At 38.7% G+C, this 17689-nt stretch overlaps 1 protein-coding gene across 3 annotated transcripts in view; it reads left to right on the top strand.

Moving 5' to 3' along the window:
* Window positions 1-2420: 2420 nt before the first annotated feature.
* Window positions 2421-17689, top strand: part of LOC135480433 (LIM/homeobox protein Lhx9-like) — a 42498-nt gene continuing 27229 nt past the window's right edge. For 2 of the 3 annotated variants that reach the window (XM_064760266.1, XM_064760263.1), the window contains exons 1-3: window positions 2421-3238; window positions 7625-7830; window positions 13936-14273. In XM_064760266.1, coding sequence (XP_064616336.1) covers window positions 3107-3238; window positions 7625-7830; window positions 13936-14273 — 676 coding nt within the window. In that variant the 5' untranslated portion in view covers window positions 2421-3106. The remainder of the gene's footprint in view (window positions 3239-7624; window positions 7831-13935; window positions 14274-17689) is intronic. The other variant, XM_064760265.1, reaches the window with a different exon arrangement.

Genomic DNA, 17689 nt, shown 5'->3' with positions numbered 1-17689 from the left:
CAGCTCTGGTTTTGCTCATTTTGCTGCACGCCTTATATCCCATTACAATTAGAATTAGAAACTCGTACAGTCCATGGGTAATATATGTATCTCAATCGAATGAAACTGTTCATAAACGCTGTAGCACCGTGTTGATGTAATAAACATTGATGCGTTTACAGCCCTAAATCACTCCGCCCATCCGCCCATGCACCCTGAAACCAAAAAAAAAAAAAAAGATACCAACGATCAAGCAATGCGAACTCAATTAACAGCCTTTTGGTTAGTATAAAGAATTAGCCCGAAATGCGAATAGCCAGATTCGAACTCCTCAACGCAATGACCTGGGTTTCGTAGAATAAGATGAATTGTCTGTTCTCCTCTCAGTTGCAGATCGCTGTCCTGAACCCAGCTCAGGCTATTTCAGATGTGGCTTTAAGCCAAGGTGGTTTTATATGTCCGTAAACAAAGACGGTGATCTCCTACCCAACATAGACCTGATCACCGCTTGCATGACATAAATGGAAATGTCTTGAGCACGGCGCTTAACACCAATCAAATAAACAAAAAGGTAAATAAATACAACCTTGACATTCGGAATTATCAGAACCACGGAATTGTCGCGGAGGAGAATTGATTTGTATAGTATATGTTAATTTTTATTAAATTATTAATTTTTATTATTAACTTTGATATGTTAAAGAAAACAAGCTAATCTTTGTATTAATTGTATAGAGAAGATCTCTCCAACTGATAATCACGGAGACAAATTGAGAAAGTTCAGCTTTGTTCACAGATTTCCTGTTCTTCTTTTTGATTGTGTCATAGAAGAGAAGCAAGCTTAAATGGGATAGGCAAACAGGGCTTGCTAGTAACGCCTGACTTTTGTGAAGATCTGGGCGTTGACGTCTTAAGTATAACGTGTGATTAAGAACCCAGAAACCAGCATTCTGGGATATTGTAGATATGGTTAGGTGAGCGTAGCCATGGAGGCTACGGCAAAACCTGTAATATACAATAGCGCTGGGCAGTTGAATACATCTGGAGCTGCACCAAATAAACGTCCAATGTATAAGCCTCGCATGAAGTATATCAGTATCACAGAAAGCTTACGTTAAACTGAAGACTTGATATATATGGACTGATCTTTGTAAAAGAAACTTGTATGGACATTATTACAATTTTTGGGGTAATTATATGTATATTTTTAGGGTTATTCTTGTTTGGACAACAGTCAGCTATCAGTCAGGAAATATGATTGTGCGATCTATAAGATATACACCATCAGAGGGAATTCTTCCCACATATACATTAGTTATTGTGGAACCAAAAGAAAATACGACTGTACGATTAACACGTTTTTAACTAACTTGTTATCAATCAAATAAATAGACAATACAACTATACGATTAACACGTTTTTAACTAACTTGTTATCAATGAAATAAATGGACAATGCAACTGTGCGATTAACACGTTTTTAACTCACATAAAGAAGCGTGAATTATTTGTACAATATCAAGGTTTTAGGGGAGAATATGTTATATTTTCTACATGCTAGTTAAGAAAACGACACATTTACAATGCAGTCAATGTCCGAATTTTAAAAACTGATAACTTTAAGGCAACGTTCTTTCAGGGGTGCCAACTTTCAGACCAAAATGTTCGAACTTATAGAAATCTAAAGGATACAAGGAAAGCTTTCCCTAAATGCGATATGCAAACAGCAATTGCAGGTAACACCTGACTTTTGTGACGATCTGGGCGTTGATTTCTTCAGTATAACGTGTGATTAAGAACACAGAAGCCAGCATTCTGGGATATAATAGATGTGGTTAGGTGAGCACAGCCATCGAGCAAAGCCTGTAATGTACTATAGAGTTGGACAGTTCCCATACTCCTGGAGTTGCCCCAAACAGAAGTTCACTAAGGCTCGCATTGAGTAAGAGAAGGGTGATTGTCTGATTATCTTATTGTTGTCGACACACACACAAAACGCTGCATTTTGTTCTCTACTTGTAGGAAAATGACTGCCTTTGTGCAGTGCCATTCTTCAGTCACAGCGGCTGTTCGTCAAAGCCATGCTCTTACAATCGGTACAAACTGTTGATAAACTCTTCAAGTTGTCTGTCGGTACTGGGCGTGCCGACGGCGCACCTTTCTGTCAATCAAGACTTCCTCCAGTAAACTACGCAACCAATGAAAGAGCGGGGATTTCTGCTGCCCAAGTGTATCGTCTGTTGATTGACAGACGAAGCCTAGATCAAAACCACGCCCATGTGATTATGGCTTCAGCGAGAACTATTCAAGAGGAACAACTTGCCGTCGGTAGGGAAAATCATCCCAACTCTAGACTTGCCTAAAAGAGGGACTCTTTACAGAAGCTTTTGTACCCCTGCAGCTAAACGGTGTACAGTCTCCGTGGACCAAGTCCGGGAATAAACGGGCGTGTGAGACTCTGGGGGTGTCATTTGTAAGGCAGCTGAAGGCTTCCAGCTCAATCTCCCCTTCGACCTCCACAAGCAGACGATCGTTTAGCAAACTCGTGACCGACACTGAAAGAGATTTCCGTTTGGAGAAAAGCTGTGAGAAATACTGTCGTGCGCTTGCCTGTCCCAATTTGGGTGGCTACCAGCACTTTGGATATACAGGACCCTACTTAACAGTGAACTAATTCGCGTGAAAGCTCAGCTGTACCCTTCAAAGTTGAAGCTCTTTAATACTGGAATACATCTCTGGCCGGAGATGACATTGACTTTGACACAGAGAAGCAAGTCTGGATGTTGTTAATAGATGTCGTAAGCCACAAGTGAAGGGCTAATGTCGCACAGAAAAGTTTAAAACTGAATCCTGATAGAAAGATTTTTCCATTGAAACTGCGAGACTGTCTCAGAAGCTGGCATATTTCAGGTTGTGTCCGTCGGATTATACAGTAAGTTGTGATTTGCTTACTGAAAATCTTCAGCCTGAAGTTAGCGAGGATTTTTCTTATTTTCCAAGAGAAGATTGTCAGTGAAAAACGGACAGACGTTTGCATGGGTGTATGCACATAATGCTGTCACATGGCTTGCAGAAGTACGCTAATAACTAGAAACAGTTTGTTATCGTACTAAGACGCTTTGGCAAGCATGGTGGAAAAAACAACTCTGACGATGTGTGACCGAGGGACGATGGAGAGTAGAACTGTCACTAGAGTGAGCAACCACCCCCACTCACACCCGCATCCTCATCCCCACCCCCCGGAGCGAGATTCCTCAAGGGTAAGATTGCAAGCTTATGTCTCAGATCTCCTTGTTTCGAAAAAAAAAAAAAGAATTGCTTATCACTTAATATCTAATATCTGTACCGTAAGAATTCGTTGTGCTTATTCTGTTTGCTACACGCTGTCTAAAGAGTCACGGTTGACTGACAAAACTGTGGCAAACAATATGCACTCAACGCGATAACCAACCTAGAGTTTGATAGTATCTCGTAGACCGGGTCTTATCGTGTTTCGGAGACCCAGTCACAATGGATGCCGGGCTTTTCATACTTCGGTCTATTCATTTTTTTCAAGACTTTTGCTAGACACATGTGATTTTCACACGCCTAATTGAAAGCTAAGGTACTCAGTGTGAGAGAGAGCTTTTTTCGTCTTTCCTTCTTTAGCATTTTTTTTTAAATAAAAGATTAAATTTGTTACATTCGAATATAAGGTGAACTAAATATTACGTGTAATCTTGAACGTTTAGAACTTTCAATTTCAGAAGCTTTGAATTCACATAATGAGACGATAAATATCGTCCATAAACTGTTTACAGCTAATATTCTATAGCCGTTGTGTGACAAGCACACAAATCACTTTGATGCCCGTGTATAAAGCAAGTTAGATGCTCTTTTGGCAATATTCGTTTGAATTCGTAGAATGAAGAGATGCATGGCCACTCGAACGAATACTTCAAGTTTCTTAGCTCAATTCTTGATTACAAAGAAAACCAAAAGCACAACAAACACAGTAATTTAATACTCGCTTGGTACTTTGACCAACTTTATATATTTGTTGCATTTTTTTAAATGAAAATGATTTCCCTTTTTATGTTTTAAATCAGGTCAACTATTAGATGTTTCCATGAAAAAAAACACAACGCTTAACTACAGAATCCCCTCTCCCCTAATGTGACGACAACGTGGAGTAAGAGATTAATGGTTAAGATGCAGAGTTTTGATTTGTTTTTATTTGATGGTCGTTTTAAGCCACATATATGCAAGAACTTTTCGCCTTTACCTTTCGTATTTCTCCTTTACGAATACCATGGACGAAATGGAATTGTGATAGATACAGATCGGATGAAGATATAGATTACTTATATAGTAAGACATAAAATAAAACAAGGTGTGTAAGATAAAAGCCATTTACCTCACACGAATCTATGAACAAGTGCCTAACGCATTGTTTCAAGGGTACACATCCATACTGTCAAATTGTGCATGAGGTATTTAATACATTTATATATATATATATATATATATATATATATATATATATATATATATATACCTCATGCAAAGTGCAGACAATTTAAGACACCTTTAAGAACTCTTGTGTTACGTACCTATACCATCAGGTTATAGAATGGTACAGTAAAGACAGCACCGATTAGTTTTCAGTTAAAAGTATAAAAGTAATTTGGTTTGTCAGGTATTTGGCGAGTTTCTGTGAAATAGGGGGCGTGTAATTTGCTACTATTTATGCATTTACATGAACAGTTTAAATAAAACTTTAACTGAGGCGAAATGACAAGAGACCGTATTCATTTACGGCCGCGGCGATTTGTCAACTATCACACTGCCATCGCTGCTCTGGTTTTACTCTCTATGCTACACGTCTTTAATTATATTATAGATATTTGTGTGTCAAGTTCCCTGTATATGATTTGTCCAGTGTTCTCCACAGTGACTCGTACACACATAACTTCCTTCGTGAAAGGAGAACAATCAACTTTATTGGACGCAAACCACTCATGAAATTAGTAAATAGAAATATAGATCATATTACAACATCAAAAATCGTATCATTTTCGTGTAAAGTTTTTATCCTCGTCTGCCCAAAGGACGTGTGAAAACACCCGGCGCCATGCATACGTATACTCAATGCCAGGGTCGTTAATTTGCGAATCGTTCAAGGATTCTTTCAGAAATAGACAAGGCTGTGCCCGCGATCTGTCTGCATTACCCGTTAATAAATAATGAACTGAATTAAATGTGATCAAGTTAAATGGATAGAGGTCAATTACCGACGGGGCCTCTAAAGACTCGAGTCATGACGCATTCATTACCTCTTCTGAATAAAGTATGGATAGTGAAGCCGGTGAAATGAATGACAATCTCGGTGTAAATATTGAGTTTAACTGCGAATCTTTGTTATGTAATAAAATGAATAACAATATGGATGTAAATATTGAACCTGAAATCGAATCATCGTTATCTCGATGTAAATACTTAGCTTAAAAGCGAATTTATGACAAAAAATGAATTGTATAACAAAACCATTGGCTCCTTTAAAATTGACCATATAATTCGAAATTTTATTTCCAATTCTTGTGTAATTAATTAGTGACAAAATTTTCTCTGTATACCCTTAACCCTACACCAGCAAGTGAAACATTCCTGATTTCAGCGTTAAACATCAGTCAACTAAATAAATATCGATAATCTTGTAATTATTGACGAGCACGTGCGATAGAGCAAATAATTACGTTGTGAATGGAAAGACGGCGTCGTGTCGTGGCGGAAAATATGAGTTTATTTTTCCAGTGATTTTTCCATTGTCTATGCGCTATAAAGTATCACTTGCTTGTTCAAGCTTGACACGTGTTCAGTGTAAACATACATAACTTTTAATGCAAAGCTGATTGATATTATGATTTCGTCATTTTTAATATATTTTACTAGTTACTTTTTACATCCACTTAAATATTTTAAATCAAAAGAAATTTTTTTCTTTACACATATTATATGATGCATTACATCAGCATAATCGTATGTATTTTTTTGTACCGTCATTTTTGGGTATTATTACAATCGGAGTTTCCTAGCGCTGAGGCCCATTTGTGTATTGTATGTAACAGTTATATTCGTATAACAGTATAGGAGCTGTTATATTCTTCATACACGATACGGGACAAAAACTGTTTTCCGAACATTAACTGTTTGTATGTAGATAGACAAGATATTAGTCTACCGACACCGTTATATATGCAGTCGTTATAGGTTCATCGACGTTAAGAGGAAAGACAACAGGCAAGAAATAAGACTGTTTGTTTGATTGATTAATTGATTGAGTGGTGTTTTATATATTATTAACCTATACCACGGTGGCCATCATTACGGTGCATGGGAGGAAACCGAGGAGAGCCCATGGGAAACCCACTGCCACCCACAGGTTGATGGAAGACCTTCCCATACACATACCATTAGAGTCAGATATAATATTAAGGTTCACCATTTCAGAAAATCCATTTAATCCATTCACTTTATAATCTAATCAGCAAATATACATATTAATGCAACTTTCTCAACATGGCTACGTTCATAACAGATGTACAATGATTTTGTCCTCAGTGACAGTGTTTATAGAATATGTACACTCTACCTTTGTGTATCATGATAGACAATGCCCGTAATGTCTGTAGCTTTATATATATATATATATATATATATATATATATATATATATATATATATATATATATATATATATATATATATATATATATATAAAGCTATTGATCACCACCATGCCGATTTTGTCTACAATGCGCACACCAATACATAACACACTAATACACATAAAACTTCATTCTGGACATTGTCAGCAGAAACTGACATAATGGTCTTTCACAGAAGGGCGTGAGTTATCTGCAATGTGTACATTAGCCCATCACATTTTCACAGATAACAACCCACTGCATGTGCATTAATTATCTATACATCAGTGAGGACCATATTTATTTTGTGTGCATAATATCTCCGGTGTCGCGCTGGACAATGCCTGTTTACACTACCCATTCATCATGTCTATTCATAAAACCATTAATTACATTATTGCCGCGCATTACCACAAATAATGTCTGAATTGTTTGCATTCATCCCCATAAATACCTTCATCAGTTCGGTGCACGCATGTTCCTTCATCCAGGTTTTGTTGTGTGTATGCCTAAAATGGCCACGTTATGGATTTGTATTAATGCAGGACACGTATCTTATCACATACCATATCTACAATGAGTACTATGTTACTGGTCGCTTCTGTGATCAATTTTCACAATTTATATATTGTTTCTGACACCAGCTTTAAAATGTGTATATTTAATCTCATCACTACCACTTACAATGTGTACATTATTTCTGAGCGTTATAAAATAAATATTTGCAATGTGTACATTATTTGTTAGCGTTATATCATACTGTATATATTTCTGTTCATTATCCATACATTACGTATGTGTACATTACTTCCGTGTATTACACTGTATACAATATTTAAAATTTTTGCACTTTCAGTGTTCCCTTGTACAGTATTTACAATGTGTACATTATTTCTGTATACTACCCCATACAAGTATATACACACTGTTCATGTCCCCTATTTTTCCGTGTCCCTTCAGACGATGACCGTAGTGGACTGCCCGGAGGAACCTAGCCGCTGTGCGGGGTGTGCGGAGCGGATTTTGGACCGCTACTACCTATTGGCCGTTGACAAACAGTGGCACGTTCAATGTCTGCGGTGCTGTGAATGTAAACTCAGGCTGGAATCGGAACTCACCTGTTTTTCTAAAGACGGTAACATCTACTGCAAAGACGATTATTACAGGTGAGTTATCTACCTTGATTTTTTTCAGTTGTATATGTTTTTTTGAAAAGTAAGTTTGTTTGTTTACGAAATGGAAAGAAAATATGCCAGAAGTACGGTTAGAACTTGTGACGCATGCGCATTTCATTTATACACAAAGACAACAAAGCTATGGCTCATCCCAGTTAAAATAATGAAAATTACAACATATCAGATAGATTTTGTGGAGGACTATGATATTGGTTGGGTAGCTGTATATTGTGAACAAGAAAAGATTCCGCATACGGTATGGAATTTATTTTAAATTATTTAATTTATAGCTCCAAGAAAAAATAAAAGCACCCGTGCAGTTTTCTTAATACTTCGGCTTATTAGTTGAGGATGGTTGCATTTTAAAATCATGACAGTGTAGTACTTTAAATTCAAAGCAAACAGATGCTGTGCATGTGTGACAAATTCCAAGGAAAGCTATCGTGTGCTTTATAATATCACGGTAAACCAAAATTGAAAAAAAAAAAACAACTTAAAACGTCTCAACAAAAGCACTGACGATATCGTCATCACTTTTAACATATTTGAATGCTGGTTTTAGGTCACTTTTAGCTGTTTTAGTGCAGTTTAAGTTATCTTTCGTTTCATTTACCCTATAGGCCTGTATATACACCCACACTACACACATTCTCATTTATCTGAATATGTCTCGTTACTTGATTCTTTACGTTCTTTACTAGCACTTTCCATACAGGTGTAATGCTTTCATTGTATGGCACATCGATAAAAATCGATAAATAAATCAAAAGCAACGTAGGAAAGCAATCCTTTCCGGAGTGATTGCAAAATAAAACAATTTTATTTCAGAAAATTATATCTTATACCACATCTAATTTACTTGACGTATAAGGGATAATTGATACAAAGTTTTAAATATTTATTCTTCACAATATGTTGTTTAAAAAGCTGTACCATATACACCTTTTACACGTCCTAAGAACATATGCCGTAATTAGCGTTGTACATGTGTTTGGAAATGGACCCAGCTTTGTCCAAAAACACGGGTCATTCAACGAGAACATCAGCTGCACCGTTAGAGGCGAACGGAGCCAAAATTTCGGCCGCATTGTCCTCGAATTTATCAAACATCTCCCAACGACATGGGCGGACAATGCTCGGCGGAGATTGAGGAAAGGCACGGATAGGAAACTGGGGAATTCATAAGTGCCCCCGGACCACCTGCGTTCTCCAGGCGGCGGACTCTCCTCGTCTCTCCCCAGCGGAGGGACCGGCAGAGACAAGCACTCTATATGTCCGCCCTTCACTTCTTTATTCGATGAATCATTTATATTGTTAATTTCCGGCAATTTCCGGCATGTCTGGTATACCAGACTAGCATAATTCAAGAATTTCTCTAAGACAACTCGTCTTCGCAGCTCGCAGAACTATATATGGCCTGTATGTCTGCTGAATGCATATATTTGTGCTTAGCAGCTTTAAGTATTTTACACCATATGCTGCCATATTGGCTTACATAGGTGCTACAAACAAGCAAAAATACGCCACTGAAAACATTATCGTCGTGAACATGATAGGGGTACGGCTTTAAATTCAATTCAAATCAATCAATAAATCACTGAATTAAGAAATTAAGAAATGACCGTGCAGAAATCAGGATGTAAGAAAATATTGTAAACAATTGTGAAAACATTTTAACACATGTCCATGTTGTTAATCCCATCTACATAATTACAGTAGAGTAGCATAGATAACTTTCCTTTTCCGTAACAATCCCCCCCCCCCCGGTAAAGTCTTAAAAACTTTATTTCAAAAGTTTGATAACTCAGCGTGAATATTTAAACCTTTCGTACTCCTTCAGCCCAAAACGACATATCCATCGCTCCGCTCCCTGGATCCTGACCAGCGAAAATTTTTCTGGTAATGCGAAAAACGAAAAATACACGATTCATAGATAATAATAATAATAATAATAATAATAATAATAATTGTAATCTATGTAATATAAAATATTGACAGAGGTTAATAATTTCTTTGGCTTGGTTCTTATAAAATAAATTTATTTCGCGGGGTTCTTCTTAATATGTTTATTTTGTCCGGTGGGAGTAATTTATTGGCAATTAGACTGTTTAATTTGTTTGTTCGTGTGAGTTTCCTTTTTTTCACACGTGCAACCATTAAACTGAATTAATGGCGGTGTGTCAATTAACGCCCGCGCATCAATTAATGGTCATACGCCAATTAATGGGCATATGCCACTTAATGTCCTTGGAAGTCAACGGGGAGAGCCGGTATAAATGAGTGAAAGAAGTCAACACACATCGCAAAACATTGCCGTGTTGACTGCCTTAATTTCAAAGATAACGTCAAAATTTTAGAGTGACATTGCTTGGCGAAGGATAAATTTATACAGCTATATATATATGGTAAAGGAAACTGGTACCGGGGTCCCAGTCGATCAAATTTTCTGGACGATTTACAGAGGTTAAAACACTGTGTTTGGAAAACCTGACACGGGGCTATCAAGTGACTGGGGAAAACGATTAAGACATCCTGCTAAAGAGCTAGATGCAGGCTAAATATGGAATCCGGTTCAAACTCTGTTGCTTTCGTGGAAGTCCCTGCTCATAGCTTTCATCGACAATTAATTCCCATCAAGGAAACGAGCTTTCTATGACTTTATAAGCGTTCACATCCTTACTACATGTTCGCTGTGAAGGCGCAAGCGGTGCACAGCGGGCAGAATATGCGCCTCGGAAGGCGAGTGAGTTTCAAAGGCGCACGCCCTTCCCGCGTATCGCGCTCAGTGAAAGCCAGCCATTCAGGATGTGCGCTCGGTTGGGTTTTTAGGTGCACTGCTTCTTTCGCATCGGAAAGCCTTACGTCGATACCACCGGGCTGTTGAGCGAATTATAAATCTGTTTTAAAGCTCTCAGACCCGTTTAATAGAAATGTGGACCAGTGAAAAGGATTAGCCAAGAAAATCGGCCTTCCTCATTTGCGATGCCAACTGATAGCTTTCACATCGCCAGCATCCTTTTTGCCAAGTCATAAAGCCTATTATAGGCGAAAGAGGATCTTAGTTTTGTGAAGTCAAGCATATACGCTGTAGGGGGTCCTACGCGCTTCATAGAACAGCAAACAATACAGTTGCCCGTAGTACAACTCTGAGCAGTTTATACAGTAGCGCTATTAAAACTTTAGGCACCCTCTGAATCCACAAAAAACGTGTCCATGATAGAACCTTTGGCTGTGATTCGGATATTTCCATGACCATTATAGAACCCTTGGCTGTGATTCGGGCATTTCCGTGACCATTATAGAACCCTTGGCTGTGATTCGGACATTTCCGTGACCATTATAGAACCCTTGGCTGTGATTCGGGCATTTCCGACTTTCGTGCTCAAGAGCAGTCTAAAGGCAGTTACATAACAATTATTACGTAAAAAAGAAAAACAGCACATGAAATACGCATTTTATAGGCTGTTCGTGTAACCTACCACCTATATTCGCCTCTGTAAAATAAGTCATACTCGCCATCAAAATTGCTTTTCGTTAATGACATGTAACACTAAAAGCTCTACACATCGATGTCTTGGACGTCTATGTTATTGCAAGGAAAACGCAATTAGAAAGCTTATTTGTAATTTATAATGTTTAATTCTTAATTAATGCCTCTGGTGATGTCATAGTTCTTCAAAAATATAAGCGGCATGTTGGTCAATTTGCGTGAAGAGTGAGACACAAATGAATTAGCTGCAAGGTCCTTCCAACAAGCTACAAGAGGTAAAGGTATTTAAGCATTTCAGCATACATCAACAAACATAAATATCGAACACAATTAAAATTTGGCCTTCAAAGGGTAAGGTGGAGAGTGATGCAGCCCTCTTACTTATAATTATAAAATCTGTCAGAAACTTTCAAAATCACGCGTTTATATATTCATCGCATGCGTACAGATCAGATGTAATTTCGAAAAAACCTTGTCTGTTATATTTCGGGAAAGATTATTGATTTATTAGTAACATATTCCCGATGCTTACGAACATGTCGGCACAATGATGGGTACAATTTGCACATTTCTTCTTTTTCATTTCTTTGATGTCATAAGATGCATTAGAACGTTTTTAATAAACAGCAATATATGCTTGATGGCTGGCATATGCGATTGCCCGTTTCGACGGCTATAGTTGAAGGGCAATACTTGGTGCATTTATTCATAGATGTGACAGCACTGCCGATGGAAAAGCTCTCGGATATATATTTTATACATTTATCAGATCTTCCCAGTTATGGATACTGGCAAAAACGTACATAACGAGAAGAAAGTACGCGATTTTGCTTTTCGTCACCATTAAACTCGAATTGATGAACAGAAATTGTTTAGGTGTGTCAGCACAGCGGTAGGAATAGAAATTTCATGACGACCATCTTTACACTATGACAATGTCAATATACACAAATGTCGTCCGTTGGAGATATCTCTTATTTATATAGTATTAAAATATTCAAGTCCGGCAGTATGGTCAATGGTAGGCGTTCTGATATCCCAATGCGAAAATGTCCAAGCCCAATGTTAACATTTTATCAATGTAAGGGATATACATATCGCACATGCATTATGCCCCTTGTCTGAGTCAGGTGGAACTAACTTTATTCAACACGTTTTTGCAGATACGACCACTGTCCATTGGCAATAAAAACGGTATCTGGACTGATGCTCAATGATAGCTTTGGAAACGGTTTACTTACGCATTATGCACAAAAAACGTTGATGAACGGTAGTGATGCAACAAAAGTGGTAGATTACCCTTCGATTTAGGTGCGAGATCTGGCTGACCCAATGTCAAAACACCTGTTCTTGTGCACGCCTGCCTCGCTTCACCCATGCAGGCGTTCATACCACCCGCTGTATCATTTCTTCTCACTTGCACGCTCACACCAACCACACCGGTGTCCGATTTCTTAACTTTTCCCGCCTTCCTCGATAGAGGCTTCTTCAACACACACGATCACGAGGAGGCAGTGTGAGATGACCAGGTGTACGATATGCGTAACTCACATGCAGATCAAAACATTCGCACCTTAGTTTACAATCTCGTGCTAGACCGACCATGTACGTGAATCACGCGTGTATCAAAACGCTCACGCCGATCAAAATTCACACGCAGATCTCTCAAACAAGAATCACAATCCACTCACACGAAGATTAATATTCTTAAATCTTATATTCATCAAAGTGTTAAGAAGGAGATGCAAACACCTTACTCGCAAACTGATCAGAATTCATGTGCGTTACACAGAAACGGATCACAATACTTGCCTAATATACTCGGAAAGCGCACATTGGGGTACTCAAACCTAACTCAGGAGTACATGGTCAAAATGCTCTTGTGCTGCATAGTTTCCTCTCCAGTCATGCGTTGGAAGGTCTGACACCAACATGCGGATGGTCGTGGGTTTCTCCGAGCTCTCCCTGCCCCCACCCCCCCCCCCCCCCCCACCCTTCCATAGTTCTGGCCACCATGGTATAGGGGAATACCATAGGCGTAAAATTCCAATCAAATAAATAAATCAAAATGGACTTGAGAAGGAAGTTCACTTAGCTAGGTTAATAATGAAGGTCCGAAGCTGATAACCCTTTTAATCAGTCATTTGACGATATTTCGCTTTTTCTTATCAGTTTTGCTAACAAAAGAATTACCCAGTACACAAAAACCCTCATCCGTGAGGCCATTTGTCAATTTTTCTTACAGATAGAGTATTGGTCGAGAGTTCTCTACGCTGGTTTCTCGTCTAGTAAACTGGTTCAGTTTCATAACTGTATTGAAGACAATTTGCGGTGAAGAGTTTTTTCGTTTACAATAGATGCACCCCGTGAGGTTAGAAACAAATCAATTAGCTGCAAGGTCCACCCACCATAATGCTGGCCGCCGTGGTATAAGTGAAATATTCTTGAGTACGGCGTAAAACGCCAATCAAATAAATAAATAAATATTGAAGTGGAATAGTATTGGGCATGTCTCGAAACACGAAAGAAACTTCGTGTAAAAGTTGAAATCTAATGGTTCTAACCCTTTATTGTTGTTTTTCTGTCCTTTTTCTCTTTCTGTCTAGAAGATTCGCGGTGAAGCGTTGTGCCCGATGCCACCTGGGAATATCGGCTAACGAGCTTGTCATGCGCGCCAAGGAGCTTGTCTACCATTTGAACTGTTTCACCTGTGCTTCGTGTAACAAGACTTTGACGACAGGGGACCATTTTGGCATGAAGGAAAGTTTAGTTTACTGCCGGTCCCATTACGAACTTCTGTTTCAAGGAGAATTCCTTCATAGTCTGCCACCATCACTCACGAGCGGACATGTTCCTTTTTATAATGGCGTCGCCGCGGTGCAGAAGGGCAGGCCCAGGAAGCGGAAGAACTCGTTGCCTGGTGGTGACGACTGCGCAAGTCTGGGTAAGTTTCGATGATTGTTTTCATGTAATTGTTTGTGAAATATGTCTACAACACAGTATTTTCAGTAATTCTGGACTAGTGACGCGTAATACATTGCCAACGACATAACTGAATTTTAAAACCTATTTCTGTTTAAGCCATGGTGCTGCGATGTGGTGGGGTGGTGGGTCGGAGTATACATTGTTACTATTTAGGTATTTACAGTTAGAATAAAACGGAGGTAATAAGGCAAACTGACAAGAAACTAGATTCTAATATCACAGTGTCGGTGTCGTTCTGGGTTGACTCACTGTGCTGTAGTATTTCACGTGGGCTTTATGTTTAGATATTATTTTAATTATTTTTTTATTATTTTTTTTAATTTTTATTATTTTAAAATATGTAAACCAATAAACGTTCGTTTTAATTCCCACGGTGATACAACTTTCACATTTCAGCAAAAATCTGTATTATAACAGTGTTAAAGTTGTCATGACGCGTGAATTCTAATCATTTTTTTTTCTGTTAATGCTACCGAAGAAACATTATCATTTTTTTTTTCAAATAAGCTGTTAGCCTACATTTATGTATCTCCTGTTTCCTAAAACTGCTAAGTTCGGCAGTAACACCCCAAAAACTACTAGGCCAAACCAAATACAATCCGTCACAAACTATATCCTTTTTCAGCCAGAAATGAATCATAAATATGGTTGATATCAACAGAAAACCAGCATCCACACTATTTCTAACGGTTTTAAATGACACATCAAGAGACTACTCCAGTTCTTGACAAAGAAACGTCGTTCTCGTAAATGCGAACTTCACCTTGGCCTATATTTCAGGTAACGTTACTTATAACAAATGACTTATAGATAGACTTTATATAAGATTGTTGCATGACGCCTCAAGGCATTCTGTATGCCTGGTTGCTGGGTATTTGTTTAGCAATGAAAGTTTTGTCATCCGTATACGACATCTCACTTTGTTTCATTTTGCGAGGTTAACGGTTGCTCGCACAAAAAGAAAACGCTTTAGTGTTGTGATGGCGGCGGATATAGCTTTGCAGCGACGCCCCGCAAATCTTCATCTGAAATGGCATTATGGGAAGAGCTGGCGGCCATTGTTGCTTAATCTATGGCGCTAATTTGGATTGTCCTCTCCAGAGAGGGATGGTTGACCGTAAATTTAACATGCACTTGAAATAAGGGATTTGCGGGTCGCCGGTTCGTGTTTAGTTAAGAGCTCGAGAACTTGCCATAAGAGGCGCTAAAAACATCGATAGTCTGTCACAATCAATGAAAAGGGACCACGGACCGTCCATCCTGGGACCACTCCTTCATGGCCGGGTCGATCGCTACCGGTCCCAGACACGTGACGTCCTCAGACATGACACTGAGTCAAATCGGATAAGGCTAAACTGATGAAAGAATATCATCATAAAGGGTGATTTCGCAGAGAAGAATAAGCAAAGAGAAAATCTGTGAGGCAAGAGTTGTATGCCACAGAGCGTGAATCATTCATGGGCCAGTTCAGTCTCGGAGAACGACGAATTAAACCAAGAATATTCACCAACATAAGGGACGAAATCGAATTCTTGATTACAGAAAAAAAAAACACCTCAAAAACATGAAAACATAACAAAATGTTTTCGTGTTCCACAAGGGCATCAATTACTTTTAACTATGTAAAATGAAAAAGTTTTTAGTTTTCATAAATGATTAACCCTTTACCATACAGTTTCGTTATTATTGTAAAGCATGCTAGACTTTTTGCTACAAATCAGCCTGTAAAAATATCGATAACTAAAAAAGCTGTGTTCGAGTGTTCCTATTTCGGCATTTACTAGAGTTAAATTAAAGATTTTCATCACATATGGTGCGAATGTATTGTAAAGTTGAGATTAGTATGTAAGTGTCAACCTACCATACAGCTATACGATGGACCTTGGGGCCCTGTTTGATGTCATAGGATTGACCGTTCAGTTAGGCATCAGGTCTACAAAATGGGACACAAGTGTTTTCGGGTTATATATGAGCACTGTGTTACCGGATGCCCCATAAATCGCCTTCGCCATTATAAGATTGAGCAACGGACTACACAGTTTTGGGACTCGATGGACAATAGACAACTGGAAACCGAAAGTAAATGTGTAAGAATTTCATGTCTTCTGCCATGCGGGAGAATGCATAAACTATAGGCACGACTATCTTTCTCTTGGCTTAAAATCGCATTTAGTTTAATGCATTTCAGCATTGTACCATGCACAAATGCTGTAAATCCCGTCTCTCTCTGGTCTGGTATACATTCCTAAAAGCCAAATATCTATTTCTTTATGGTAACATTATACAGGGATATCCAAACGCGCCCTTCCTACTTTAACTGCCCCGATTGTGCGTAAAACCATTTTATGTACTCGTATAATATCTCCCAGTCCTTGATCGGTTGTCTTACAGGTTACGACTTTAGAATGGTAAGCGTGATCACATGCCAGTGCCCCCTCCCTAGCTACTCTCTCCCCCTCCCTTCTGGCTGATAGCGGTGCTAACAGACTTCCGACACCCCTATCTCTTCCCCGTGTCTTATCAAACACTCTTTGTACAGGCGTTAAGTTGTTTGACCCCTGTCTGTGCTCATTTCACTTCACCCCTCCTTGCTCGATCCGCTTGTCGAGGGGCATTAATGTCGTACTGGCGTTCTCTTCGATCTTAAAGTTTCCCGGATTGTTTCTCCACGGTTCCACGGCCCATGAAAGTGTCGACTTATCTCAGACCGAGATATCCGGTGAGATAAGCCCGCATTCCGGAAGAAAGTTAGCCGAGAGCTTTATCTGAATCCGGTCCAAGTGAAACCCTTCTCTTGTCAAAATCTGAACGGATTTTTGTTCAGCTATATAGTCCGTCGGTGTACTGCCTCCCAGACCCTTTCAAAAGAGTTGAGAGTTAATACATGGTTCACTGGCATCCATGTAACGCTTGGTATATATATATATATGGATTCGGGAATGATAGTGACGTTTTAAATTATATGCCAATAAACCCTATGGATTGTTCTACAGAGAATATTTCTTGTGTGTATAAGGGTGATCAGCTTTATGGGTGGAGAAAACGGGAGAGACGGGACCATCATTTAGCAAATCCCTAAAGTAAAATATTCTTGGGCATCGTTAACCCCCCCCCCCCCCAGTGAAATGAAAGCATAAATAAATGAAAAACAAATGTTATATTATAAAAGTATACAGCTTTGTGAAAATCTGCCACGCTAAATGCAGCTGGCATAATCCACTAATTGAGTTGTAAATCTTTATTATTCGGAGCCCTGACAGCTTTTCCACATAAATATTGTTAATTAGAGGATTTCCCTCATGACGTATAATGCATTATGGTTGTTATCATAACATTGTCGATCGCTGGTGACTGGTGATAATTCCATACATTGTG

Source organism: Liolophura sinensis, chromosome 13, assembly GCF_032854445.1.
Source record: "Liolophura sinensis isolate JHLJ2023 chromosome 13, CUHK_Ljap_v2, whole genome shotgun sequence".
NCBI classification, from domain to species: Eukaryota; Metazoa; Mollusca; class Polyplacophora; order Chitonida; family Chitonidae; genus Liolophura; species Liolophura sinensis.
This window is presented reverse-complemented; position numbering and strand designations above follow the sequence as displayed.